Here is a 26,457-nt window from a genome sequence, read left to right as displayed (position 1 = left end):
CTGATCTCAGGGTCCTGGGATCGAGTCCCGCATCGGGCTCTCTGCTCAGCGGGGAGCCTGCTTCCTCCTCTCTCTCTCTCTGCCTGCCTCTCCATCTACTTGTGATTTCTCTCTGTCAAATAAATAAATAAAATCTTTAAAAAAAATAAAAAATAAAAAAAAATAAAATAAAATAGATCAATCTGGTTAACATAAGCACCAAGGGTCATGAGCTGGTGGTGACCTCACACTAAACGGAGAAGCAGAGCAGAAAGGCTCTGACTGCTTGAGACTGGCAAAGAGCAAGAAGGAAAGTGTGCTAAGTTGTGGCCTGAATAGGAATTCCCACCCCAGAGCTGTCTGCTGGCCTGCCTATGGGAAAATGAGCTAGGGCAGGGGCCTAATACAGAGAAAACACAGAACTCTTGTGTTAGGCAATCATGTAACAAGTGATTATCTTCTCTAACAGACACAATGACATTCATCATTAACCTTCTCTAGGCCTAAATCTTCACACGGCCCCCACTTCAAAAATTCTTGAGTTTCACTGGCTTCTCACTTCTATTTCAGGAATGTCCCACTGATTCTTCATCTCTCCCAACGTCGCTGAATATTCTAATGTTTCTACCAAACCTCATAGAGGGCTCTGAAGTCCGTCAGTCTATCCCATGCTTCTTATCACAGAACCAGGTTAGCCTCCGTGGGGAGGGACCCTGCTCAGCCAGCCCCGCCTGGTCTGAGTGTGGAAGATGCTTTGAGGCCAAGACTGGTGACCCGCTGGGCCAGGAGCAACGCTGGCAGCCCAGAGCGCTGGGGACAGGCCATCTCCTGTGCGGGTCCTGGCCCACCTGCCTGCAGCAGGGAAGGAGGCCGTGGAGTGACTTTCTTCTGGAGCCTTCTACCGGCTGTGGCAGAAACATTCAACTCAGCTCTCCCCTTCAGGTTGGGCAGCATCTCTCCGCTGTCTAGCGCCTGCAGGCTGAATCACTTTCTCGGGCTGTTTTCCAGACTTGGGTATCTGCAGCTGGTACCACACTTTAATTAGACATAACACAACACGTTGCCGATATAACACAACAAGGAGGAAAGAAAGTGAGGGAAAAGCACCCCCCGATCCGTGGAGGGCCACCGGGGCCACACAGATTTCAAGCACAACCTTTCAAGAGTGGAGCATCTTGGGAAACAAGGGGATGAGTCCGCTGCCCTCAGCTGGCTCGGGCCAGCACAGGCTGTGCGACCAGAGGACCTACCCAAGCCTGTCTGAGATCTGCACACAGAAGCGCACACTAACGAAACCCAGCGCGTCGTTAAGTGCTCTACCTGAAAGAGAAATTGCGCTCAAACCGTTCTGCACTTCAGTGGCAGCCGAGCTACGACGGTCTCCCGAAACGAGAGTGACGTTATCAGCCACTCCGGCCGGTAAGGAAGACCACATCTTGGAAGACCACAGAAACCGAGGAGTCCCCTGAACTATGTCCGAAATGCAGCCGCCGACGGAGCGTGCCCGGAGCGGCGCGGCGGGTCGAGCAGAGCCGAGCGCGGCCGAGCGCGGCGGCCCGGAGGCGCACCGTGCGCGTGTGCGCGGCACCACGAAACCCGAGGCACCGAGCGGCCCCGCTCTGCACGGGGCGGACTCCCCATTGTCTCCCAGACGCCGGCCCTGGAAACTTTCCGGCGCCGCGGCGGGCCGGCCCCTCCGCAGCCCCTGCGCCCTGCGCTGCCGGCCCAGCCATGTGCAGAGCCGGGGTTGGGGGACCCACTGGCCGGAAGGGGCGGAAAGGCGTGGCTCCTTCCTCCCCCGCCGCGCGGCCCGACCGGAGGACCACCTAACTCCATTGTCCCGGGGTTCGTCTCCCGGCCCATCCGCGGAGCCCGACGCCCGCGGCCCAGCGCCGGGCCCGAGCGCGCGGCTCCCCTGGGGAACCCCGGGCTGCCGGCCGCCCTCTACCCCCAAGAGTGTGCGCCCCCGACCGTCCCACGCCTGACCTCACATCTAACCTCCCCCCGTGGGACCGCCCAACTCCCAGCGCCGGCCGGCCGTCAGCGCAACCCCGGGGGAACTCCCAGTCCACCCCCGGCGCCCGCCCCGCCGCCCCGCTCCGGGGTCCAGCCCGACCCCCGCCCGACTCAGGAGCGCCCGCCCTCGCACGCTCACCTTCTTGCCCTTCTTGCCCTCCTCCTCCATGTCGCCGCGAGCGGCCCCCGCGGCCCGGCCCGCCCCGGGAGCCCCGCGCCGCCCGTGGCCGCTACATGCTCGCCCGGCCCCGCGGCCGCCGCCGCCGCCGCTCCAGTGCCTCCCGCCCGCGCGGCCGCACTCTCCGGCCGCGGCCGCCAGGGGACGTCCGTGCCCTGCACCCCACACCCTGCACTTCCGGGCCGAGGAGCGGCCCCGCCCCGCGCCCCGCCCCGCTCCCCGCCCCCATGCCTCAGGGCCGCCTGGAACGCGCCCGCCTGGCCCCGCCCCCTCACGGCCACGGGATCGCGCCTGCCACTCTCCAACCCCGCCCCACGCCCTTCAGAGAGGACGAGAGCGCGCCTGCCCCGCCCCGGATCCGTCTCCAGCCCGTCAAGGCCGCAAGACCGGCTCCAACTTTTCAATTCTGCCGCCATCTTTAAGGCAGTCAACTTCCCGGCCTGCCTCGCGCTCGGGAAGGCCACGCACAGGCCTACAGGAAATGGAGGGAGGGGCTAGCCAGAAGGTGAGGGGTGTGGCCGGTGGGGAGGGGCCAGTGGGAGGGGGGGCCGGACTCGCGGGAAGGGCTATGGGTAAGGTGAGGGCTTGGCGGGTGGGGAGGGGAGGGCTGGAAGGCGGGGCCTGCGGGACTAGCAGGGAGGCAGGGCGGCGGGGCGGCAGCAAGGTGGAGGACAGGAAAAGAGAAGAGGCAGCGCTGGTGGGAAGAAGGGGGCTATCGGGAAGGGGCGGGGCTGGCGGGAAGGTGAGGGGGGATCTGTGGGGAAGGGGCTAGGCCGGCAGGAAAGGGGGGACCGGATGGGGAAAAGGGCGGGGCTGGCAGGAAGGAGGCGGAGACTACGCGATGGGGCGGGGCCGGTGGGGAGAAGAGGGCCGGGCGGGGAGGGACGGGGCCGCAAGACGGGGAGGACCGGCTGGGGGAGGGGCGTGGCCAGTAGGCGGGGCGGGGCCTGCGGGGCAAAGCCAAACTCCTTTCTGTCTCTCGGTTTGCCCGGCGGTTCCGGGGCCCCCGTGAGGCCCCTTCTGAGACCTGCCCGCGCCAGCGCCCGTCACTCCGACTCCGAGGACGGCGGAGGTGCGGGCACAACGACGCCTGGGCTCTGCCCGAACACACGTGGCCCCTCAGCAGCGCCTGGGACAACCGCCCCTTCACAGCGGAGCCCGCGCGGGCCGCAGGGCTGCCCGCCAGCTGCAGGCAGGAGTCCGCGGCCACTGGCCACGGTGTCGCCACCAGCCGCGCTGCCAGTAAGAGCCTGCGGGCCGCTGGACGGCGGACCGGTCCTCGTCTCGGCTTCCGTCTTCCGGCGCTGCTGCTGCGCCGGAGCGCAGCGTGTGACCTCCGGCTCCCGGCGCACTAGCTCCTGCACCGCCCGATGGAGCCCGGCCCTCTGAGCGCTCACCCGGCACCGCAGCGCTGAGCCAACGGGGCCGCTGGGAGGCGGCGCGGCAGGAAAGGGCTTTGCGGCCTGGCTCCGGGAGGTCCTGGGCGGGCACCTGCAAAGTCAGAGGCCTCCTCGGCGCCCGCCTCCCCGCATCGAGCCCAACTCCTTCCAGCTCCTTCCAGCTCCGGCGAGCGCCTTCCTCACGTCCGCAAGGCCGCGCGCCCTGAGCAGCTTTCCCTGCACTCTAGAGGGACAGCCAGCAAGTCCTGCGGGCGCTTCTCCACCTTCGGTGGGCTCCGTTAGCTGGCGAGGCTCTCTCCCACGAAGCTGGATCTCAGCCCTGAGGATGACGGGGTTTCCTCCCTGGGAGCGTTCTCTCAGCCTTCAGAATGGCAGCTGCTTCTCGTATCTTCAGGATTTTCTTTTCTTTTATTAGGCAATCCCTTGTGACCCTCATCCCCTATGATACTTAACGATTCTTTATATTAAACCTTTCCTGTACTCTGTTTCTGTCTCCTGATTGGACCCTAGTTGATAGTCTCAAGCAGCCCCAAAGAATTCCAGCCCCTTTGGCACATAAAGCGGCTGCAGGTGAAACCTTCCACTGGACCTTCTCTGCTCCTTCAAACGCAAGACTGATACCTAGTCTCCCACCGCTGCACAGAGGCCTGACCATCCCCATCTCCCACTCAGGTGGCGATGCAGCCAAGAACACTACTCCTATTAGCTTGTGTTTTGGGAAAAACCCACTCTCCTCCTCCTCTGTCTCAAAAGAAGTGCTCTCAACCCTTCTTTTTTTGCGGGGGGGGGGGGATTCTTTCTTACTCATTTGACAGAGGGAGAGGGCACAACAGGGGGAGTAGCAGGGAGAGGGAGAAGCAGGCTTCCTGCAGAGCAAGGAGCCCGGTGCAGGACTCGATCTCACAACCCTGAGATCATGACCTGAGCCGAAGACAGAGGCTTAAACAACTGAGCCACCCAGGCGCCCTGCCCTCAGCACTCAGATGTGTGAGGGCTTTCCCCACAACAAGCAATTCTGTGACATCAGCTGGGTGTCCCACACTTGAACTCACTCTGGCACCATCTACCCAGATATGGCATCGGATCCCACAGGTTGAGGGCTCGGTCCCACAAGAACCCACACACACACTTCAGATGCCAACAGCAAGTCCAAGCTGTTACCTGTGCTTCTGACTAACTGGCTATGAATCGGGGTTCCCAAGATCCTCCCTCGGGTTCAATGAGCCTGCTAGAGTGCTCACAGAACTCAGGAGAAGCGTCTACCCACTGATCACCAGTCATCCTAAAAGGACATGATAAAGGGTACAGGGAAACATCCAGATGAAAGAGATGCCAAGGGCAAGGTGTAGGGAAGGGCACATGGAGCTTCCGGGCCCCTCCAGGTGTGCTGCTCAACCAGCACCTCCACGTGCTCGCCAGCCCGGAAATTCTCTGTGCCCCCATACTATCGGTTGGGAGAATAATGAGCACCAACCAAATGAGAATAAGCAAAGGCTATTTGTGCAGAGGCTGCTCTAATGGAGACAGTGCATCCCTTGGATGGGCCGAGGCCCAAAGGCAGGCAGTGGGGGAGAGACTTCGTGGCGGAAAAAGGGGGATTCAGGGGTGCCCTGCTGGGGGCTATGGGGCTGAGGCGGAACAAAAGTGGGCATCGACCGAGTGCTGGCACATCCATCCAGTGGATTGTGCCGGGGTGCTGTGCGGCTTCCCAGGCCATCCCTAGATACAGTGGTCTGAATTCCAGCAGCTGGCCTCCTGGGCTTCCCAGGGTCCTAGGATCAAGTCCCACAATGGACTCCTCGTTCAGTGGGGAGCCTGCTTCTCGCTCTGCCTGCCACACACCACCCCCGCCTCCTTGTGCACTCTGACAAATGTTTTTTAAAAATAAAATAATCTCTGGTGCACCTGGGTGACTCAGTGGGTTAAAGCCTCTACCTTTGGCTCAGGTCTTGATCCCAGGGTCCTGGGATCAAGCCCCACATCAGGCTCTCTTCTCAGCGGGGAACCTGCTTCTCCTCCCCTCTCTCTGCCTGCCTCTCTGCCTACTTGCGATGTCTGTCAAATGAATAAATAAAATCTTTTTAAAATAAATAAATAAAATAATCTTTTAAAAAGTTATTCAGGGATGGGGCGCCTGGCTCAGTGGTTAAAGCCTCTGCCTTCGGCTCAGGTCATGATCCCAGGGTCTTGGGATCGAGCCTCGCATCGGGCTCTCTGCTCCGCAGGGAGCCTGCTTCCTCCTCTCTCTCTGCCTGCCTCTCTGCCTACTTGTGGTCTGTCTGTCAAATAAATTTTAAAAAAAAAAATCTTTAAAAAAAAAAAAAGTTATTCAGGGATGCCTGGCTGGCTCAGTTGGTTCACCAACTGCCTTCAGCTTGGGTCATGATCCCAGGTGCTGGGATCAAGTCCCGCATCAGGCTCCCTGCTCATTGAGAAGCCTACTTCTCTCTCTGCCTGCTGTTTCCCCTGATTGTGGACAAATAAAATCTTTTTTTTTTTTAATTTTTAAAAAGTATTCAGTGCAATCCCAAAGCTTACAAAATTTTCTTTCTACTCTCACAATGAGACGCAACCCAGATTTTTCTAGGGTTCTCTCTTTACAGCAAGCTAATAAACCACTTTATTGGATGCCTGGTTTGTCCCTGTTGGACCTAGCTGTTGGGTTTTTTCCCACCCAGCTCAAGTATCACCTCTTCCACTAAATCTCTGGATACAATTCTTCCCTCCTTCAGCCCCAGAGCACTTTCTTTGCATGTCCTGACGCTAGAGTTAGCCATGATATGACATTTCCTCTACTCGTCCTTTAGAGACTGTGTGGGATTCCTCTTTGCATCCAAGAAGCTCTAGCAAGACAAATGATAGGCACGTGAGACTAAGATGGGAGGGCACTGAGGTTACCCAGACAAGGTCTCAGACAGATGCCTTCTCACTAGACTGGAGTTTTCAAGAAAGCCCTGAACAACTGAAAAGATTTATCTTCAACTGGCCGCTCAAAGATGGTTTTCCCAGGCTCACATCCTGGCCAGATTCCCATTAATTGGTGTGGGGTTGTTGCTGTTTGGTTTTAGTTAATCTTTTCCCTGTTCCCAAGGCTGCGAAGACTTGTTTTCTTTCTTGTCCCTCTCACCCATCCACTATCTCACTTGTGAGAACAAAACAGCAGATAACTAACTAGATGTCTCTGGGTTGTTCTTGACACATGCCATGCAGTACTTCATACCATGCTGTGCCCATGGTAAATCCAACTAGTTGGCTTGCTTAGTGAAGAAAACAATTTCTTCAATCACTTCTGGTGAATTCTCAATGACTTTTTATCTTCGAGTTTCAGGCCCTGTACATGATGAACAACCAAACCCCAGAAGCACAACCACGCTCTGTAGCTTCCTGGGGGAGACCCCATGAGCTGTACTTTGGCGTCTCCTTGGCTCTAATTCTCTGTGTATCCTTCCAGAGCCAAATTGCTAATATTCTCTTCAGGCAGACATCCCAGTTGACTTGGAAAAATAATGGGAGTTATTCTTTTGAGATGTGGATCTGGAGAAAGTTCTTTCCGACAGCCTGGTGGTTGAGAACTGCTGAGAGGTCGGTCTCTGTCAGTCTCATGCAGCCTCCCTGTACTATGCAACTGAGCTTTGATTATGTGGTTTTTAATATTTTGGCACCCTTATTACTTGCCGGGGGGGGGGGGGATTTCCATGGAGCATCTAGCCGTCTCCAATGAATTTTATCACCATTTTAGAAAACAAGCTTTTCTTTCAGTCCTCAGGGAGCCCAACTTTTGGGTCACACATGTAGACCATCACAGCTACACCCTGCACCTCTATATCCACGACCATGTGCCTTCCCGGTTCTCTTCATGTCATGGCAGAGAGTTGGAAGGCAAACAACCTGCTCCAAGTCCTGGCGCCTAACTAGTCCTAGGTAACCTCCGGCTGAATGTTCTTCTCCTGGTAGCAATCCGGAAGGAATATTACTAACGGGTCTCGACAGATTTAGTAAAATACATAATGGGATTTGTATATTAGGATGCATGGATGAATTTAGCAGGAGCAAAACAAGCTTCAAGCACTGCTCGGCTTCTTTACCTACAGAGCAAGTCCTCGCCTTCCCAGTCTGATGTTCAAGAGTCTGGCGTGTGCCCTTGCCACCCCTCTCGGAGAACACCTGCCCCCCTACCACGCTTCGCTCTGTCTCCAACAACCCGCACCCTCCCTGGCGCCCTCCTCGGCGGGTGGAGGTGGGGGTGGGGATCGAGTTAAGACCCAAATCTCCTCCCGACCCAGAGGACCTCTCCACAGAGGCAGAAGAGAAGATACTTTCATTAAACCAGAAAGTGGCGCGCATCCCGGGCAACCCGCTGAAGAGATGCGAGGGCAGAGCGCGACCTCGCCGTCCTGCGTGGCTCGGCGGACCCAGCCCCACGGCGGGCTGGGGGCCCTTAAGTCGTCGGGACACCGGGCGCCAGCGGGGCCTCCCGGGACGCGCACTGGTCCGCAGAGGGCAGTGCAGCGGAGGCCCGGGCGACGTGCGCCCCGATGTGAACCGGGAGGACGCGGCATCCCGCTCTCAACCCGGGCCCGCCACAGCCGTTAAAGGACTTCGGCCCGCGGCCGTACCCGCGCCCCGCGCCTCGCCTGACGTCACTGCTTCCGGCTTCCGGCGGCTGCGCGGTGACGCAGCGCGCGGGTGTACGAGCCGGCGCCATGTGTCTCCAGCAGCGGCCAACTTCAGGGGGCCGCGGACATCCGAGGCCATCCGAGGACGCCGGTGTATGCAGGCGGCCAACGCTCCCGACTGAAGCGGGATGAGGTCCGGCCGGGGTGCGGGCTGGCTGCGAGGGGATGGGGTCGCGCGGCTGCCGAGCGCGGCGTGGGCGGACCGCTGTCCCCTCTCGCGGGGGTGCCCGGCCCCCGGCTGTCGCGGGAGGCCCTTGAACCCGCCCGGCCTGCGGCTGCAGAGTGCAAGCGGAGCGGCGGCCTCCACGCCGAGAGGACTGCGGGGAGAGGCCGCTCTGGGTAATGCTGGGCGGGCGGGTGCCCCGTGGGCTTGCGACTTGAGGGGTTTCTGTCCCGGGGTGTCGGGGTCGCCGGAGCCCCGCGGAAGGCCGCTGCTCCCGTCCGGTCCTCTCGCTAACGCTCTCCGACCGGGGATCCCGTCCCGCGCTGCCCCAGCCAGCGAGCTGGCGTCCGGACCCCGTGCCCTCCGCCCGCGCACCCTCCGCCACCCCCCGAAAGAGCGCACAGAGCCCGGATCCTGCGCCGCAAGCCTCCAGCGTGCTTGGGTCTGCGGTGACCCTGTGCATTCCTGCAGCGCTTGCCAGAGCATCCTGAAACGGTTTGAGGCCTTGCCCTGCTCCGTCCAGAGCGAGGTTATAGAAATTTCAGACAGGCGCTTGTCCGGGCCCGGCCTCCTGCCGCTTGCAGTCGCAGGAAGCTGCGTCGGTGGTTGAGTTCGGTTTCTTGCAGGGCTGCGGCGGGGGGGTCCTCCGGAGAGCGAGCGAGCACCCCTGCCGAGTCCACTCTTCAACCTTCATTCAACGCCCAGCTCCGACTTTTGAGCACCACCGTGAGGTGGTCTCGGGTCCAGTGCAGAACAGGGGCCCAGGGTCGCCCTGCCGGCCGCCCCAGGCCACCTTCCCCGATGCCAGCCCCGGAGGGAGTCGGGCATCCGGAAGGGGGTGGGAGGGGGTGGGAAGCGTAGGTGGTGGGAGTTTCCCTTGGCAATCTGCCTGGGTGGGAGCGAGTGTTACCCGTGGGGGATGGGCCGGGACGCTCCTGGCAGGGCGGAGAAGCTCGGGGGCTCTTCTGGGTGGCGGGTCACATCACATCTCCCTCAGACGTGGAGGCTTCTGGCAAACGTGCGGTCTGCCTCTCCCGTCCAGGTGCAGACACTGAACACCGCAACCTGCCGGCGGCACTGGGAAGCCAGTCCCTGAGGCTCCTGGGTCTGTGGTCCTGGGAGCAGGGCGCTGGCTGAACCCCAGCCCTCTTCTCAAGGATGCTGGAGCAGCAGACGGCCTCAGGGTGGACCAGGTAGTGCCTCCCTCCAGAGAGGGCCTGGTCTCTGCTGGGAGAGGTCTGGCCTGCCTGTCCCCCCACGGCCACCGCATGCGCTGGCTGCCCCCTGGCTCCCCTTTGTTGCCCCGTGGGAAGAATCGGCTGTCTTTGTGTCTAATCAGTGAGCCTCATGTGTCCTGCCAGCATCCCTGCAACTGGGGGGCTACCTTGCTAGCCAGGGGGCAGAGGGCCAGGGGTGATGTCAGACCCACCACTGCTTCTGACTGGCAGCTCCCCCACCCCAGCAGGCTCTGCTCTGGGTCCCTGTGCCAGCACAGGACACGTGGCGTCTGCTTTTCCCCACTGCTCCAGCGACTGGAGTGCCCAGGTCCCAGTGGAGAGTGCCAGGAGGTGGCCTGGTCCGTGTCGGCGGAGCTGATCTGGGATCTGCGGCAGTAAGTATGCTCTGGACACCTGTGTCTGTTCATTTCCACAAGCCCGTCCCATCTCCTGAGTCAAGCGATTGAGGCCCAGAAGGGTTCACTGGCTTCAAGCTCACGGGACTGGTTTTGGCCAGCGGTGGTCTCGTATCTGGACTCCTGCAGCCGCGGTTCTGTGGTGCAGCCAACCTGCCACCGTTTCCCTGGGACCCTGCTGGGTCAGTGGGGTATTGGCCTGGGAAGGTCAGGCTGCTGCCATGTGCCATCACAGAGACTCCGCCCACTGTGGGGTCAGGAGAGGTTCCGGGTTCAGTCCCCTTCCGCCTCTCAGTGCAACCAGCATTTAGTCCCTGGCTGTGTGCTCAGATCACTCATGTTCACAGCCGGCCTTCACGCTGTCCGCACGTGCCGCTGCCTCGTGCCTGAGGAAGTGGACCCTGGGGTGTGGCCTGCGTACGGACATGCCCCACAAGGTCGCTCATGCACCCGTCTCTCTAAGCAGGTATGTTCCTCTCTGGCTCCCGTGCAGGGAGGTGAGGGGGCGTTTCTGGGTCAGGCCCAGGCTGGGGAGTGGGCGGCTCGGGGCCTGGTGTGCACATCCGACGGACGTTTCTTTGCCCCCAGGTTTGGGTGCCGCACTGTCCGGTTCCAAAACGAAGATCCTTGCTGTGCATTTGTGTGCGGCAGAGGGGCGGTTAATAAAGCCTTCTCAGTGGGTGATGCGGCTGGCTTGTGTCCTTTCCATGTGCTCGATACGAGGAGCGGGCGCCCTGCCCATGAAGGGAGTGGTAGCCAGACTCCTTCCGCCCAGTCTTCATGAAGTGCTGAGTGGGTGATTGGCTACCGGCACTTGCCCTGGGGATCCTGGATGGGTTCTGCTGTCTTGGCAGGCTCGTCTGCCTCTTGTCCTTGGTCCCAGTGTGGGTCGGACCTGGGAGCGAGGCTCATCTCAGCCATGGGCGTGCACACGGTTGGCATCGTTTGAGAATTAACATGTCCACACATAGCCGGACACTTCTACATTCGGTGTATTCCTGATGTCCTGGCACCCCTGACACACATACACCTGGTTGATGGGAAGAGGGGGAGGTGGCCTCCACGGTGCCCTTGTGGGGCCCTTCCATGCAGCAGCCTGTGGTTCCACATGTCCTGAGATGCAGTGGACCTGCCCTCCTCAGTCCCCCAGCAGAGATCCTCCCAAGGGGTTTGTCCCAAGAGGACAGGAGACAGACAGGAAGAGAAGACATGCCGTGTCGCCCCAGCCTCTGGACAAAGGCATGGGCCTGGATCTTGAGCGTGCAGACTGCGTTTAGGGTCCAGATCACAGGGTGGCCGTGCCTTAAGCCAAGCTCCACCCAGGGGCCAAATCTCCAACTTCAGAAGGTCTGGATGTTTCTACCAGAAAAAAACCAGAAGCCATCCAGTGCCGTGCAAACTGTATCAAGCTGAGGTTTCACCGCACAGGCGGAGTTGTTCCTCTCCATTGAAGCCGGGGGCTGAGGGACCCCATTGGCTGGGAGGCTGGGGAAGTAAAACCCCAGGACCAGATGTTCTGAAGTGCTGGTGTGGAAAAGCCCTTCAAAAGCCCAGCCGCAGAGGGGATTCCCAGAGCTGGGATGATGACTACATCTTGAGGGAATGGTCAGGCCAACAGCCCCCCACCCAGAGGATGGGGTGCAAGCCCAGACCATCAGGCTTTGGAGTAAGCACGTCCTTGTCTTACAGTGTGTATCTGTAAGACAAGGTGGCTCAATGGGTTAAGCCTCTGCCTTCGGCTCAGGTCGGAACCTGCATTGGGCTCTCTGCTCAGCGGGGAGCCTGCTTCCCTTCCTCTCTGCCTACTTATGACTGAGCAGCCTGCTTCCCTTCCTCTCTGCCTACTTATGATCTCTGTCAAATAAATAAAATTTAAAAAAAAAAGAAAGACAATCACGCTGGCTCTTGAATGCGGGTTCCCTAAGGCAGCATGTGGATGACTCACTTTTGCCAAATACTCTGTCCTCCCCAGGGGTGTTGAGAGAGAAGTGCCTGCTTGGAGGGTGCATGGGGTCAAGGAGGCTGTCTGGGGACAAATCTGAGCCAGCCAGTCTGCGGCTTCTAATGGGGCCTTGAGAGCGGAGTGGGACAGGTTGGAGGACGTCAGGGCCGGCCTTCTGGGTGACATCCAGGGTCCTGGGGCTGCAGCCAACTGTCTGCGGAACCAGACCGCCAGCCCTGCGGTGCAGTGTGACTGTGATGGAAGGGTGGTTTTGTCATTTACATCCTGGTATGGTCTTGCACACGTTGAAGTTACCCGAGGCCCCGCCCCAAAGGCCCACTTTTTCTCAGATACAAGGTAGCAAGCCCGCGTTGCCCCTAGTTTGGAGCTCTGGCTGTTAACAGAGGTTTGGTAGCTGGGACAGGTGACACGCCAGGTTGGGGTCAGGGGCTGGTGTGGAGACCATAGAGGCTCCAAACTTAGTGGGGAGGCCAGCAGGAGCCCACCAGTGCACCGGGCACCTGGACTCTCAGGCGCGCCCGCCCTCGGGGTGCGGGAACCAGGAAGCCAGGGTCAGAGCCCCTCTGGAGGGAGCGGCAAGCCTGGAGGGCAGCCCCTCCCTGGGACCAGAACCCACTTCCTACTTCACCACACGGCTGGGGAGGCGGCTGGGAGGGCTGAGCCTGCTCAGAGCACCCTCCCCTCCACCGTTCTGCAGAGGAAGGTTGGGGCAACCCCGCCTGGGAGGCTCCTGCTGGCAGGATGGACGAGGAGGGCCCCGAGTGCGGCAAACCCGACTTTGTGCTTTTGGACCAAGTGACCATGGAGGACTTCATGGAGAACCTAAAACTCAGGTAGACAAAGGGCTCAGGCTCCCTTTCCCCAGCCCCCAGGCTCCCCGGTCTCCATCAGCCCAGGGTGGGAGCCTGTACACACACCCACCGCACCACTGTGTGGGTGACAGCAGAGGGTCCTGGTGGGGCCGGACCCACCTCCCAAGGCCAGGGCGGCCAGCCAGTGCTGCAGCGGGCTTCCCAGACCCCTGCCCCCATCATGGCCTGGGTGCCTTCTGCTCCTCCTGCCCGGTGGGGAAAGGCCGGAGCCAGCCCCGCTGACTGGGGTGCACTGTCCGTCTGCCACTGGGGGTCATGCTGTGCCCTGTGGGCTCTAAGGGAAGGGGTCAGGCGCTGTCCCGGGGTGGAGCTGGACAAGCTGAGATGACACTTGGGGGTGCATGGGGTGCCCCAGGGCGTGGCTGGTACAAGTAACATGGGGACTGGTTGCCCTGGAGGAGCCAGGGGATGGTGAGATGGGATGGCCACCAGGAGCTGGACAGCAGGGTGGCTTTATCCTGGACAGCCAGCGGGAGCACAGGGTTAGGGGATGGGGCCCCCTGAGCACACAATGTTGAAGGCAGAGGACAGGAAATGGGCTATTTTGTACGGCGGGGGGGAAGCTAAGCGTAATTTCACATCGTTCTTCTACACTAGCTTGTGAGATAGGCATGACCATGTCCTTTTTAACAATGGAGTACTGAGCCCTGGCGGCATGCAGGGGGGCAGGCCCGGGGCAGATGAGAGAGGGTGTGGAGGGGAGCGGGGGGAACTCCCTTGTCCGAGGCAGTGGCAGAGGAAGAGGAACCCCTGACAGGGGACAGACCACAAGCCACCAGGGAAGGGCGGGTCCCAGACAAAGGGGGCGCTGAGCGGGCTGGCGGGCATAACTTCCAGGGCAGAGAGGTCAAGAGATGGACAGACCCAGGTCCAGGAGCCAGAGCTCCCAAAAGGAAGGGTGGAGAAGTAGGAGGATGTGCTGGGGGAGCACAGCCCCTGCATCCCCAGGCCCCCTCCCTGTGCCCCGCCTGGTCCCAGCCACCTGGGTGGGGCCGGGCGGGGTTCCCTGCTGCCTCTGGGTCCCCACCCAGGCCCCAAGACAGGAAATAGCTGGAGGCCCCTCCCTTGGCCCCCCCCCCCCGCCCTTTCTCTCCTCCACCTCCAGCCCTCGGCTCTACCTGTCCCTTCAAAAATCAGGTGCTGGTGGGGCGCCTGGGTGGCTCAGTGGGTTAAGCTGCTGCCTTCGGCTCAGGTCATGATCTCCGGTCATGATCTCCGGTCATGATCTCAGGGTCCTGGGATCGAGTCCCGCATCAGCCTCTCTGCTCAGCAGGGAGCCTGCTTCTCTCTCTCTCTCTCTCTCTCTCTCTCTGCCTGCCTCTCCTTCTACTTGTGATCTCTGTCTGTCAAATAAATAAAATCTTTAAAAAAAAAAAAAAATCAGGTGCTGGAGATTCCTGCTCCAACAGGTCTCCCCCCCGACCCAGGTGGGGCCTGACCACCACCCAGGGAGCAGCGCCCAGGGAGCAGCGTGGGCCCCAGCACTACCCTGTATTGGGGGTGGGATTCTGGCAAGATGGCACTGGGAAGTGTCAGGTCAACCCACACTCCTTCCCACTCTCAGCCCTGCGCTGGGCCAGGGCCCCCCTAGACTCCCAACAGGGGCCCAGCGCCCCAGCACCTGGGGTGTGCCCCCAGATCCCTGAGCGCTGAGGCTCGGCCCGCCTGTGCCAGGTTCGAGAAGGGCCGCATCTACACCTACATCGGCGAGGTGCTGGTGTCAGTGAACCCCTACCAGGAGCTGCCCCTGTACGGGCCTGAGGCCATCGCCAAGTACCAAGGCCGCGAGCTCTATGAGCGGCCGCCGCACCTCTACGCCGTGGCCAACGCCGCCTACAGGGTGATGAAGCGCCGCTCCAGGGACACCTGCATTGTTATCTCAGGTATGGGCCTAGGCCCGGCTGCCTTGCACGACCCCACCCGGGAGGGGGCACCCAGGGGGTTGGTCAAGTGGAGCGTGGGCCACCCTTTCTGTCTGACCATCCATCCACCCATCTGTCCGGCAGGGGAGAGCGGGGCAGGGAAGACAGAGGCCAGCAAGCACATCATGCAGTACATTGCGGCCGTGACCAACCCCAGCCAAAGGGCCGAGGTGGACAGGTGAGAGCGGGCAGGGCTGGCACAGGGCCGGCCCTGGGCCTCAGGCCTGGAGAGGAGAGAGATCTAAGTCAGCATGCCTCCGGCCAAGTTCACAGGGCTCCTCTGCTGGTGACCCGCCCAGAACCCGTCCACCAAGCAGAGGCAGGGCCAGGTGCCACGGGTGAGGGTGGGTGCCGCCACAAGGAACAGAGAAGAGGCAAGGTGCACAGGGCCAACAGTCGGGGACTGTGACCCTTCTGGGAGATCCCACAGAGGGGAGAAGCCGGCAGGATGGTCAGGAAGGGCCTGGACCCAGATCGGGGCCCTCCTGTCTGCCTCCTCACCAGTTGCTTGCCAGCTGTTACCAGTGGAGCCCCCGTGGGCACAGCTTCCTGTGTGAGCGCCCTGGCTCTTCCTGTCGGGAGGGGTGAGGTGGGGTTGGGGGGGCACGCGAGGCTGGTGGCTGCCCACCCTGCAGAGGAGGCGGAGGACAGAGTGTGCGGCTCCAGCTGCTCCCTGCAGGCGGCAGCACACCCAGGAGCGGAGCCACGGGTCTTGCCACACCCCTGCACAGCCCAGGCAGGTGGCCTTCCCAGCCAGTCCCCAGCCTGTGCCGTGGGAGGCCTGGGGCAGGATGCTGGGCAGGGACAGTCCCCGGAGGAGACCTGTGCCCTACCGCCCGGCCAGGGTCAAGGACGTGCTGCTCAAGTCCACGTGTGTGCTGGAGGCCTTTGGCAACGCGCGCACCAACCGCAACCACAACTCCAGCCGCTTTGGCAAGTACATGGACATCAACTTCGATTTTAAAGGGGACCCCATCGGGGGGCACATCCACAGCTATCTGCTGGAGAAGGTGGGTCCTGCAGCCACAGGACTCACATGCTGGCCCTTCCAGGCCTGGATCCCCAGTGGTGGGGCGGGGTCCCAGGCTTGTAGGTGGGGCTCCTCCATGCCAGGCCTGCCTGAGCCCCTCTGCCAGCACTGCGCCAGGGGCTGGGTGGCTCCCCTGGGTGGCGTTGCAACCCAGGCAAGGTCCCAGCTGCCCCTCCCTCCACAGTCTAGAGTCCTTAAGCAGCACGTGGGCGAACGGAACTTCCACGCCTTCTACCAGGTGAGCCAAAGCAGCTGTGTGAGGCTGCCTGGGAAGCCCTTCCGATCACCCTGCCCTCAGTCCCTTTCCCCTCCCTCCTCCTCCCTGCTGTGACACCGCCAGTGCCCCGCCCTCACTGGAGGGGACTGTCCCGGGACACCAGCAGGGTGGTGTCTATGATGGGTGAGATGCAGTCTGCTGGGACTTGGGTGGATCCTCACCAGCACTGAGCTCCTCTCGGTTGGTCTGTAGGTGGGTCCTCCAGCTCATTTGGGCGGGGTGTTTGCAGTTCTGAGGGCCTGAGGCAGGGGTGTGTGGGCTCCCAGGTGCTTCGGGGCTGTGAGGACACAGAGCTGCGGAACCTGCACCTGCAGAGGAACCCCGCGGTGTACAACTTCACCCGGCAGGGCGCAGGGCTCAATGTGAGTGGGGGCAGGGCTCCGCGGGCGCTCAGCCGGACTGCTGGGCCCCGATTTAACAGGCACTCCCTGGGAGGACTCGGAGGCCCAGCGTGGCCCTCGAGTGCTGAGCCCCTTGTCTTGCAGGCCTTGGAGAGCGACGAGAGGAGCCACTACCTGGCCGTGATGGAGGCCATGTGGGTGATCGGCTTCAGTGCTGAGGAAGTGCGATCTGTGCACCGGATCCTGGCGGCCGTACTGCACCTGGTGAGCTTGGCCGGGGCTGCAGGGCCATGGCCCCTGGAGAGGGAGACTGAGCTCCATGGGCCCAGTCGTGTGGCTGGCCCATCCCACCCCTGGGGAGGCTGAATGCGTGGCGTGGCGGGGCTCCCGGAGGCCCGGTCCAGAGCTGAGAGCTCTGTAGTGCTGCTGTGCAGATGTGTCCCGCCTCTCCCGAGGGCGGTCTGGGCAGCTGGATGGTTCCACCGCCGCTGAGCCTCCCTTCGCTGCCAGGTGGCCTGAGAGCGGGGACTGTCTTGCGGCTGCAGGCGGCAGCCGTGGGACCACGGACCTGACGTTCTGGGCAGGAAGCCTTGGAGAAGACTCTGCTATGCTCCCAGGGCCGTTCCCACGACCAGGACAGAAGCCAGGCCCCGCCACACCCCCAGCCCTGCCATTCCTTCCTTCTCCCCCAGGAGAGGTGTGCAGGCAAGCTCTGCTGGGACCTGGAGCCTGACTGTCCTGGCTCCCCATCCCCAGGGGAACATCGAGTTCGTAGAGACGGAGGAAGCCGGGCTGGAGCAGGGGCACCTGGAGGTGGCTGAGGAGCAGCTGGTAGACCACGTGGCTGAGCTGACGGCCACGCCCCGGGAGTTGGTGCTGCGCTGCCTGCTCTCTCGCACAGTGGCCTCTGGAGGCAGGGACCTCATTGAGAAGGGCCACACTGCTGCTGAGGCCAGCTACGCCCGGGACGCCTGTGCCAAGGTCCTCTTGGGGGCAAGCTGTGGGGAGCGAGACGGGGACACTCAGGGGGCCTTCCTGGAGGAGGCAAGGACTGAGACAGCCCGAAGGAGCTGGCTCCTGGCCTCCCCCCAGGCAGTGTACCAGCGGCTGTTTGAATGGGTGGTGAGCCGGATCAACAGTGTCATGGAAACCCGGGACCGGGACCCCCGGCGAGATGGCAAGGACACGGTCATCGGTGTGCTGGATATCTACGGTTTTGAGGTGTTCCCTGTCAACAGGTGGGGAGCCTGGCCACCACATGTCTGGCTCTGACCCCAAACCCTAGGGCCACCTTGGTCCCACAGAGCTCTGCTGGGCTGGGGAGCAGGACCTCCAGCGGCTGTCCCAGCCTGTCCCCAGCCCCGGGCTCAGGCCCCACGCCTGCTCCAGCTGTGCCCCCTGTCCAGCGGTGCCCTCGAAGGCAAACTGGGGACTCACGTACCCTGGCCATGACCACTAAATCCACTGTGGAGCATGCGTGTCATAGCTGGGGCCACAGCGGGAGGACCACCCCCATGGTGGGGCTCTCAGGGAGGGGCCTGCCCCGGCACGGGGCCCTGCGGGCAGGACATGACTGTGCCCGGCGCTGCCCGCAGCTTCGAGCAGCTGTGCATCAACTACTGCAATGAGAAGCTGCAGCAGCTCTTCATCCAGCTCATCCTAAAGCAGGAGCAGGAGGAGTACCAGCGCGAGGGCATCACCTGGCAGACCGTGAGCACCAGTGGGGCCTCGCGGGCGGGAGCGCCAGGGCTGTGGGGCGATGCGCGGGCAGACTGGGAGCCGCCATGTGCCCCCCGCGCAGGTAGACTACTTCAACAATGCCACCATCGTGGAGCTGGTGGAGCGGCCCCACCGGGGCGTGCTGGCCGTGCTGGACGAGGCCTGCAGCGCCGCGGGCACTATCACCGACCGCATCTTCCTGCAGAGCCTGGACACGCACCACCGCCACCACCCCCACTACACCAGCCGCCAGGTGCTCCCCTGCCCCGGCCCTTGCCCGCAGCCTGGTCCCCGCGCTGGTCCCCGCACCCCCCCCGGCCCAGGCACAGTGCTGCCCACCTTGGCGGGGCCCAGCCTCCTCTCCAGCACTGTCCGCTGCACAGACCCCCGCCCTGTGCCTTGACCCTGGCCTGCCCCCCATCCCCCAGCTCTGCCCCACAGACAAGACCATGGAGTTTGGCCGAGACTTCCGGATCAAGCACTATGCAGGGGACGTCACGTAAGGCCCTCCCCACTTTTTAGCAGCTGAAGATGTGCCTGACACCAGATTCACAAGTGGGAAGTGTGAAATGGAGCTTTTAAGATCAGAGCTCTGGCCTCTGGGTGCACCATAGAAGCTTCTGGAAGCTTTAAAACAATGCCCATATCTAGGCTCCACTTTGGGGAGTGCCTCGGTGAGGGGCACACTGTTACGGCAGCGCGGGTTAGCTTGGGGGTAGGGAACAGGCAGACCACGGACAGCATTCCCAGCAAGCCCCCCAGCCAGGAGCTGCCCATGCTTGGGGCACATCCTCAGGAGTCCTCCAGAAATCTCTGTGACATTACTGTTAATTTTCCTGTGCTCCCCTCCTTCCAAATGGGACTTGAGGTGACTCACAGCATACACACGTGACTCATGTGTCCTTCACAAGGACAAATAGAGAGAACAGTGCACCCAGAGGTCAGACCCCGTGTCCTGAGTCTGCACAGGAGCTGCAGGTGTGGCAAGATTTTGGCACCGAGCTTTCTCGCCTTTTGTCATCAAAGGGCAAGACAAGGACCCCAAGGTTCTCAGTGCCACACAATCGAAGCAGTCCCCTGCCGCAGGAGTTCCCGAAACTCAGTAGGCACTGATCTGGGCCTGTGGTGTATACTGGGGCACAGACAGGTTAAGTCCCTGGTCCCAGGTCACATAGCATGAATGTGTGAGAGCCAGGGTCCAGTGCAGTGGGCACAAGCACCAACTCCTGCTCCCAGAGAGGCAGCTCTGAGGGCAGGAGTCGAACATGCTGAGAAAGCTGGTGTGGGAGGGGAGGGAGGGAGGCTGACCCAGGAGAACAGGGGTGGGGGAGGGACTTCCTGGGGACCATCAGAGGCCCCCGCCCCTCACCAGCCCCAGCCCCCCAGGTACTCAGTGGAGGGCTTCATCGACAAGAACAGAGACCACCTCTTCCAAGACTTCAAGCGGCTGATGTACAACAGGTGCGTGGGGGCCCGAGGCTGGAAAGGCCTTTGCACACTCGGGTCTGACACCTGCCTGGTGGGCTGACAGCCTGAGGTTTGATGCTGAGGCCACAAGGCTCACCAGTGGCAGAGCTGGGGCGAGGGCCGCCCTCCAGAGGGCGCCGGGCGATGTGACCTGTGTCCACAGCTCAGACCCCACCCTGAGGGCTATGTGGCCAGATGGGCAGCAGGACATCACAGAGGTGACCAAGCGTCCCCTGACTGCGGGCACGCTCTTCAAGAACTCCATGGTGGCTCTGGTGGAAAACCTGGCCTCCAAGGTACAGTCCCCCACCCCCATCTGCGCGGGGCCTCTCGGCTGTGCCTGGCCAGCGTCCTGGGCACCCACCGCCCTGCACATCATGGGGAAGGTGGTCACTTCCTGTTGGCTGCTCCCCCACCCCCAGTCCAGCCAGGGGGAACCCAGCACCTTGCAATTCAGATGTCCTGGGTCAGGCTGAAGCTGGAGTAACCGTGAGGTTTGAACCAGCCTGCCCAGCTCCTCCCTGCCTCTTGGGCGGGGCTCACAGGCCGGAAGGCAGAGGGGGCATCAGGGGGACACCAGAGCCCGCTTAACCACAGAACATCCGGAGACACAGCCTGGCCCCTGCAGGTCCACATGGCTCCGGGCTGACCTACCACGTCCTGACCCGGCCCCTCCGCCCCCCTCCCCCTGCAAGAGCCTTTTCCCTGGGCAGCCGGCAGGCAGGGGGGACAGCTGCACACCTGCCCTGTGGCCATGGAAGCTGATGCTGGTGGCTCTGAGTGTCCTCTGTTGTGGCAGGAGCCTTTCTATGTCCGCTGCATCAAGCCCAATGAGGACAAGGTGGCTTCCAGGCTGGACGAGGACCACTGTCGCCATCAGGTTGCGTACCTGGGGCTGCTGGAGAATGTGCGGGTCCGGAGGGCGGGCTTCGCTTCCCGCCAGCCCTACCCCCGATTCCTGCTCAGGTAGGACTCCCTGCTACCCCGGAGCTGCATCTCCCTGCCCGTGTGTGTCTCTCATGGGCCAGAGTCCCATGAGGAGTCAGACGGGGAGGCCAGAGGGTCCCAAACCCAGCCAGTGCTTCTCAGCTGCAGACGCACACGACACAGACAGCGAGGACCCCTGTGTGACATGGGATGGGGTAGGCAGGTGCTAGGGTGAGTGGCACGTGGGGGTGGCATGAGCTTGGTGTGTGGGATGGGATCCGATTGGGGCAGCTCCCCACCTCTCCCCAGAGCTCGGTGCCCACTGCCCTGTCCTGTGGTGACAGGTACAAGATGACCTGTGAGTACACGTGGCCCAATCACCTGCTGGGCTCTGACAAGGCAGCTGTGAGTGCCCTCCTGGAGCAGCACGGGCTGCAAGGGGACGTGGCCTTTGGCCACACCAAGCTCTTCATCCGCTCACCTCAGACTTTGGTCACACTGGAGCAGAGCCGTGCTCGCCTTATCCCCATCATCGTGCTGCTGCTGCAGAAGGTGGGGCCTGGCTGGATGCCTACTTACAATGGAGGATGGAGGGGGAGGGGTGTAGAGGGAGAGGGAGGGAGAGCTATCTATAGACCTGGAGGGGAGGGAGAGAGAGGGGTGTGCACTGGGTGGGGGGATGGGAGGAATGGGTGTGTGCCACCTGGAGTGGGGAAATTGTGCACACACTGGCGGGGCCCACAGGAACCCCCTCTACCAGGAGATTGACCAGGACCGAAATTGACTTAAGCAAAAAGTGTGGATGTGGTTAGTTTACCTCAGTCCTGTGGTCACCAGCTTCAGGCCCACATGGATCCAGGTGTTCAAAATACGATTTTCAGCAATGTGGCTTCCCTCCTTTACTTTTCTTTCTTTCTCCCTTTCTTCCTTTTTCTTTTTTAAGATTTTGTTTACTTGAGAAAGAGCAGAAGGAGAGGGAGAGAGAAGCAGACTGCCTGCTGAGCAGGGAGCCTAATGCAGGGCTCGATCCCAGGACCCTGAGATCATGACCTGAACTGAAGGCAGATGCTTAACCAACTGAGCCTATTTTTTTTTTTTTTTGAGATTGTATTTATTTGTTTGAGACAGGGAGTGTGTGTGGGTAAGCAGGGGGAGTGACAGAGGGAGAGGGAGAAACAGGCTCCCCGCTGAGCAAGGAGCCCAGTGCCGGGCTTGATCCCACAGCCCTAAGATCAGAACCTGAGCCGACACCACCTGAGCTCCCCAGGCGCCCCCTTCCTTTTCTCTTCCCTTCTTTTCTTTTCTTGTCTCAGAAAGATCTCAGACCTAGAGAAAAGCACGCAGAACAGAGCACCGACTTCCCCCTCCTACTCCCAGCATCAGCTGTGCTGCCCTGACCAGTGTGTGGTTTGAGTCAGACACCTGCAGCCCATCCCAGTTATTTTTCAGCAAAACATGTCTTTAAAGACTTATTTATTCATCTTAGAGGCCTCAAGCATGTGAGCTGGGGCTGGGCTGAGGAGAAGGAGAGAAAACACCAAGCGGATTCTCCGCTGAACACAGACTCAGGGGCTCGCTCTCAGGACCCTGAGATCGTGACCTAAGCCGAAATCAAGAGTCGGACACTTGACCGACCGAGCCCCACAGGCGCCCTGTCAAATCATTGTGTTTAGAGACATTTTAGTAAGTATTTCCAAAGGACAGGAATTCCTCCATCTCTTTTTATTTTCAATGTTTCAAACCGACTGAAAAGTCAGAGATGCCTGTGATGACTTACCATCCACCCAGGTTGCTGCCGTGGTGCGCTCCCCCACCCCAGGTCTGTGTGTCCATGTGTCTGTCCCCACACCCATGTATAGGTATGTTTATATGATCTCCTGAACCATACCAGTAATGAGGCCACTCCGTATTTCAGCACACTCTCAAGGACAACTACGTTCCCTTTTCTGACCATGCTGAGGTCAGCAGACGAGAACCCTAACACCGACTAGACAGTCTACATATCTGAACAATACGCAGTCCATATTCGAATTTCCGCAGTGTCCCACTATTACCCGTGGTGACCCCGCATTTAGCTGTGACACAACACCATGCCATGGTCACAGAAGTGGGACTTGGGACACTCACACTGGGTCTTCGCAGCCCCACCATTTCTAGGACCGACCGCACTGCCATCCTGTCCCCGGTCTGAGTCAGGTTACTTACATCTGCTTTCATCTGTGGGTCCCCTGGGCTCCCTGCCGTAGGGTTTCCAGTCTGGGTTTTAATGGTTGTATTCTTGGGGTACCCCTCTATGTCTGGGGCCTCTGGGGCCTCTATGAGTTGGAGGTCAGACCTGGGCCAGCGTGGATTCCAGGTGGACAGTTGGCAGCTGTCCCGGGTGAGGGGGAATTGCCCCCGTCTGCAGGTGCCAGGCAGAAGGACATGGAATGGGGAGAGCCGCTCTCCCAGGAGTTAGGCAGAGACTGCAGCAGGGCTCTGTGCCCACCTGGGAAGCCACCCTGCAGCCAGGTGGAGGTGGCTCCCAGGAGTCATGGGCAGATCAGCCTGGCCCCGCGCCCCCCCCCCCCAGGGTGGGGGAGGTGGGCGGTCCGCAGGGGTGGGGAGGGAGGGAAACAGGTGGGGAGGCGGGGCCTGGCCGAGACTGACGGAAAGCCCGGCTGGCCCCCAGGCCTGGCGTGGCACGCTGGCCAGGCAGCATTGTCGGCGACTGCGGGCGGTCTACACCATCATGCGCTGGTTCCGGAGGCACAAGGTGCGCGCTCATCTGGCAGAGCTGCAGCGGCGGTTCCAGGCGGCGAGGCAGCCCCCGCTCTACGGCCGGGACCTCATCTGGCCGCCGCCCCCCGCGGTGCTGCAGCTGTTCCAGGACACCTGCCAGGCGCTGTTCTGCAGGTGCGGGGCCCCAGCCACTGCCCCGCCTCTTCTCCCCATTCGACTGGCTACCTGCACCCCACAAGCCCCATTCATAAGCAGGAAAACAGGAGGCAGTGCCTAGTAACTGGGTCCCCACACCCCACAGTCAGGGCAGAGCCCTGCCAGCTCCTTGCTGGAGGCCCGCAGGGGAGGGTGGCTGGCTGGGACCAGGCCCTGGGGGAACAGTGCATCTAAGCAGCACTTTGAAGGCCAGTAGTTCTCCAGGAGGAGCGGCACAGAGTGGGCGGGGCCACCTCCTACCCAGCCGGGGAAGGGGACACCCGACAGCCAGGGCCAGGCAGAGAGGCTTGGCCTTCTCCCCTGGGGGAGCGGAAGCAAGAGAAGGGCATGGATGTGAGGGAAGCAGGACAGGGGTGGGGAAGCTAAGGCTGCACGAGGTCCATCTGACCACCCGGTTCCCTCTAGGTGGCGGGCCCGGCAGCTGGTGAAGAACATCCCACCTTCAGACATGGCCCAGATCAAGGCCAAGGTGGCGGCCATGACAGTCCTACAGGAGCTACGGCAGGACTGGGGCTGCCGTCGGGCCTGGGTCAGGGACTACTTGTCCTCTGTGAGTATTGGGGCCATGAAGTCTGGGCACCAAGGAGGGGCTCAGGGCTGGGACCTTACCGGTGTCCATCCCAGACGTCCTCTCCCTGGGCCTGCCTGGCTGTCCAGTCTGTGGGCCATGCCCCTCTGCCCCTGGCCTCTGAGTACCTTCTCTCTGCCCCTCCCTCTTCTCCATGTGTGTCAGGTAGAGGTGCCCCCAAACCCCCTCCACAACCTGCACCCATGCCCTAGTTCCCCTGGCCCTCACACAGGCACAGTGAGCCGTGCCCCTGGCTCCATTCTACGGGGGATGAAGGCTCAGGGGCTGAAGGGCTTCCCTGGACCCCAGGACGCTGCCTTCTCAGCTTCTGCTTTGGTGGGCAGCTATGGCGGGCTCAGGCATGACCAGAAGCTAGAGCTGCAGGGATGTGAGCACAGGGCCCTCAGATGAACCAGGGAGGCTGGCACAAGGCCTGACTCGGTTCGGCTCGCAAGGTGAGGGACAGCAGTGCCCATTTATCAGACTTGCTGTCGGTCCAGCGTGGCCAAGCAGCTCCCATCTGTCCTCAGGCCACGGACAACCCCACAGCCTCGGGCCTATTCGTGGAGCGACTGAAGGCACTCCGTGAGAAGGACAGCTTTGGGGCTGTACTGTTCTCCAGTCATGTCCGGAAGGTGAGGCCTGCGGCTGGGCAAGGAGCGATAGCCCCAGCCCAGGCCCAGGGCAGAGGTTTCAGAAGTGGTCAGATCCAATCCAGTCCGTGAGAAAAGGGGTCCAGGGAGAGGAGGATGGCCAGGTGAGCCTGAACATGCCTGTCCCGCAGGTGAACCGCTTCAACAAGAGCCGGGACCGGGCACTTCTGCTCACTGACCGTCACGTCTACAAGCTGGACCCGGGCCGCCAGTACCGGGTGATGCGGGCCATGCCCCTGGAAGCGGTGAGCCCGGGGGTGGGGGTGGGGCGTCTCCACTGGCACCTACCTGAGAATGCCCCAGCTTCCTAGAACCCAGCATCAGCTCAGGATGCCGGGCCTTTCTGCTGCTCAGGGCGGACAGGGTGCTGAGCCACGGGCCTCTCTTACCCACATCCGTGGCGGCGTGGTGGTGGTGGGGCTCCCGCCCGACCGCGGGACCCGTTGCCGTGAGCAGCGGTCTCTCCCTGGGGTCCCCGGAACCGAGTGGGGGCCTGTCTGGGGCGCCGGCCACGCCTGTGTGCCCTCTAGACGTGGTGGGATGGAAGCAGATGGCTCAGCGCCCTGGCAGCACTTGCACATCCGCGGGAACTCGGGAGCCCCCGGAGGGCGGTGGTGCCGGATTAGAGGCACGGACGGCGAACACTCCATCCGGAGCTCGTTCTCCGGAGCAGGGCCTCGGCCAGCCCGTTTGTGGGTGGAGCTGGAGAGGGAGGAAGGGGGCCTGGACGGGGCGGGCGGCAGGCTCCGGGAGCCTGCTGGGGGCGAGGAGGAGGGACTGCCGCTCCCCTGACCCCAGCCCCGGGCGGGGCGCGCCGCGCAGGTGACCGGGCTGAGCGTGACCAGCGGCCGGGACCAGCTGGTGGTGCTGCACGCGCGCGGCCAGGACGACCTGGTGGTGTGTCTGCACCGCTGCCGGCCGCCGCTGGACAACCGCGTGGGGGAGCTGGTGGGCGTGCTGGCCGCGCACTGCCAGGGGTGAGTCGGACCGGGCCGGGACCTGCGCCCTGCGGCACTGGCCCCGCCCCTGCCCCGCCCCCTGGCCGCCCTTCTGTCCCGCCCCTGACACCCCGTCCCACCCCTGGTCGCCCCCCCACCCGGCTCCTGACTGCCCTCCTGCTCTCCCTCTCGGTGCCCCAGACCATCCGCCCTGCCCGCTGACCGGTCTCCCTCCCTGCCCACCCGCCCCCGCTTCAGAAAGGGAAGGGCCCTGGAGGTCCGCGTCTCCGACTGCATCCCTCTGAGCCAGCGCGGGGCCCGTCGCCTCGTCTCGGTGGAGCCCAAGCCCGAGCAGCCAGAGCCGGACTTCCGCTGCAGCCGTGGTGCCTTCACGCTCCTCTGGCCGAGTGGCTGACCTGGCCTGCCGCACCCAGGCAGCCCTCCAGGCCAGCCCCACGCCCGACACCCGTGCGCCCTGCAATAAAGGGTTATCTGTGCCTGTGAGACTTGTGTCTTTGGGTGGACGTCCGCATAGCGGCCAGCAACCTGGCAAATGTCACCCCCACGTCCTCTGATGACCCCTGAGGGGTCCTGAACTGGAGGAGAAGGCCTGGGAGCCCAATCTGGTGGGGCAGCAAGACTGCATTTCCCCTGGGCCCTAACCTGTGAACCCGCTGGTGGTGGAGTCCACGGTCAGAGTGGAAACCGTGCCCTTTACGTCCCACAGCTGAGGTCTCCTCCCCCCACCAATCCCCCTCCCCTAAGTCTCCTTGAGTCGCCAAGGGTGCTCCTTGCCTT

General features: G+C 61.8%; 2 protein-coding genes and 1 non-coding gene across 5 annotated transcripts in view; 2 read left to right on the top strand and 1 right to left on the bottom strand.

Moving 5' to 3' along the window:
* The window catches only part of CCM2 (CCM2 scaffold protein), a 46,197-nt gene extending 43,963 nt beyond the window's left edge, over positions 1 to 2,234 (bottom strand). Inside the window, exon 1 of the mRNA XM_059397145.1 lies at positions 2,135 to 2,234. Coding sequence (XP_059253128.1) covers positions 2,135 to 2,164 — 30 coding nt within the window. The 5' untranslated portion in view covers positions 2,165 to 2,234. The remainder of the gene's footprint in view (positions 1 to 2,134) is intronic.
* A 6,597-nt stretch (positions 2,235 to 8,831) lies between these two features.
* LOC132017077 (small nucleolar RNA SNORA9) lies at positions 8,832 to 8,963 on the top strand. The gene has a single exon (XR_009404154.1). It is a non-coding gene; the product is annotated as a small nucleolar RNA SNORA9 (small nucleolar RNA).
* Positions 8,964 to 12,453: 3,490 nt separating this feature from the next.
* On the top strand, positions 12,454 to 26,163 carry MYO1G (myosin IG). Of its 3 annotated transcripts, XM_059397138.1 has the most exons (22): positions 12,474 to 12,841; positions 14,555 to 14,763; positions 14,887 to 14,980; positions 15,647 to 15,812; positions 16,017 to 16,070; positions 16,376 to 16,471; positions 16,595 to 16,714; positions 17,207 to 17,431; positions 17,543 to 17,688; positions 18,046 to 18,160; positions 18,252 to 18,422; positions 18,598 to 18,668; positions 19,556 to 19,630; positions 19,800 to 19,932; positions 20,436 to 20,602; positions 20,908 to 21,115; positions 23,235 to 23,458; positions 23,906 to 24,050; positions 24,599 to 24,703; positions 24,853 to 24,966; positions 25,544 to 25,698; positions 25,918 to 26,163. In XM_059397138.1, the coding sequence occupies exons 1-22, from the start codon at positions 12,750 to 12,752 to the stop codon at positions 26,072 to 26,074; spliced, it is 3,042 nt and encodes a 1,013-aa protein (XP_059253121.1). In that variant the 5' UTR covers positions 12,474 to 12,749; the 3' UTR covers positions 26,075 to 26,163. The 3 variants fall into 3 exon arrangements, with proteins under 3 accessions (XP_059253122.1, XP_059253123.1, XP_059253121.1); XM_059397139.1 differs by lacking the exons at positions 23,235 to 23,458; positions 23,906 to 24,050; positions 24,599 to 24,703; ... (1 more) ...; positions 25,544 to 25,698; positions 25,918 to 26,163 and adding an exon at positions 22,050 to 22,243 and having other exon boundaries at positions 12,454 to 12,841; XM_059397140.1 differs by lacking the exons at positions 23,235 to 23,458; positions 23,906 to 24,050; positions 24,599 to 24,703; ... (1 more) ...; positions 25,544 to 25,698; positions 25,918 to 26,163 and adding an exon at positions 21,507 to 22,043 and having other exon boundaries at positions 12,454 to 12,841.
* The last annotated feature ends 294 nt before the right edge of the window (positions 26,164 to 26,457 follow it).

The sequence above is a fragment of the Mustela nigripes genome, chromosome 4 (assembly GCF_022355385.1).
Source record: "Mustela nigripes isolate SB6536 chromosome 4, MUSNIG.SB6536, whole genome shotgun sequence".
NCBI classification, from domain to species: domain Eukaryota; kingdom Metazoa; phylum Chordata; class Mammalia; order Carnivora; family Mustelidae; genus Mustela; species Mustela nigripes.
The sequence above is the reverse complement of the archived record's forward strand: the minus strand, read 5'-3'. Positions and strand labels throughout refer to the sequence as shown.

What these genes read in the sequence shown, in the direction of transcription:
- MYO1G (XM_059397138.1), top strand. Translation starts at nt 12,750, where the DNA reads ATGGACGAGGAGGGCCCCGAGTGCGGCAAACCCGACTTTGTGCTTTTG. An exon ending in AAGCGGCTGATGTACAACAG is followed by an intron (nt 19,631 to 19,799) that starts GTGCGTGGGGGC and finishes CTGTGTCCACAG; the next exon opens with CTCAGACCCCACCCTGAGGG. An exon ending in CTGGCCGCGCACTGCCAGGG is followed by an intron (nt 25,699 to 25,917) that starts GTGAGTCGGACC and finishes CCCCCGCTTCAG; the next exon opens with AAAGGGAAGGGCCCTGGAGG.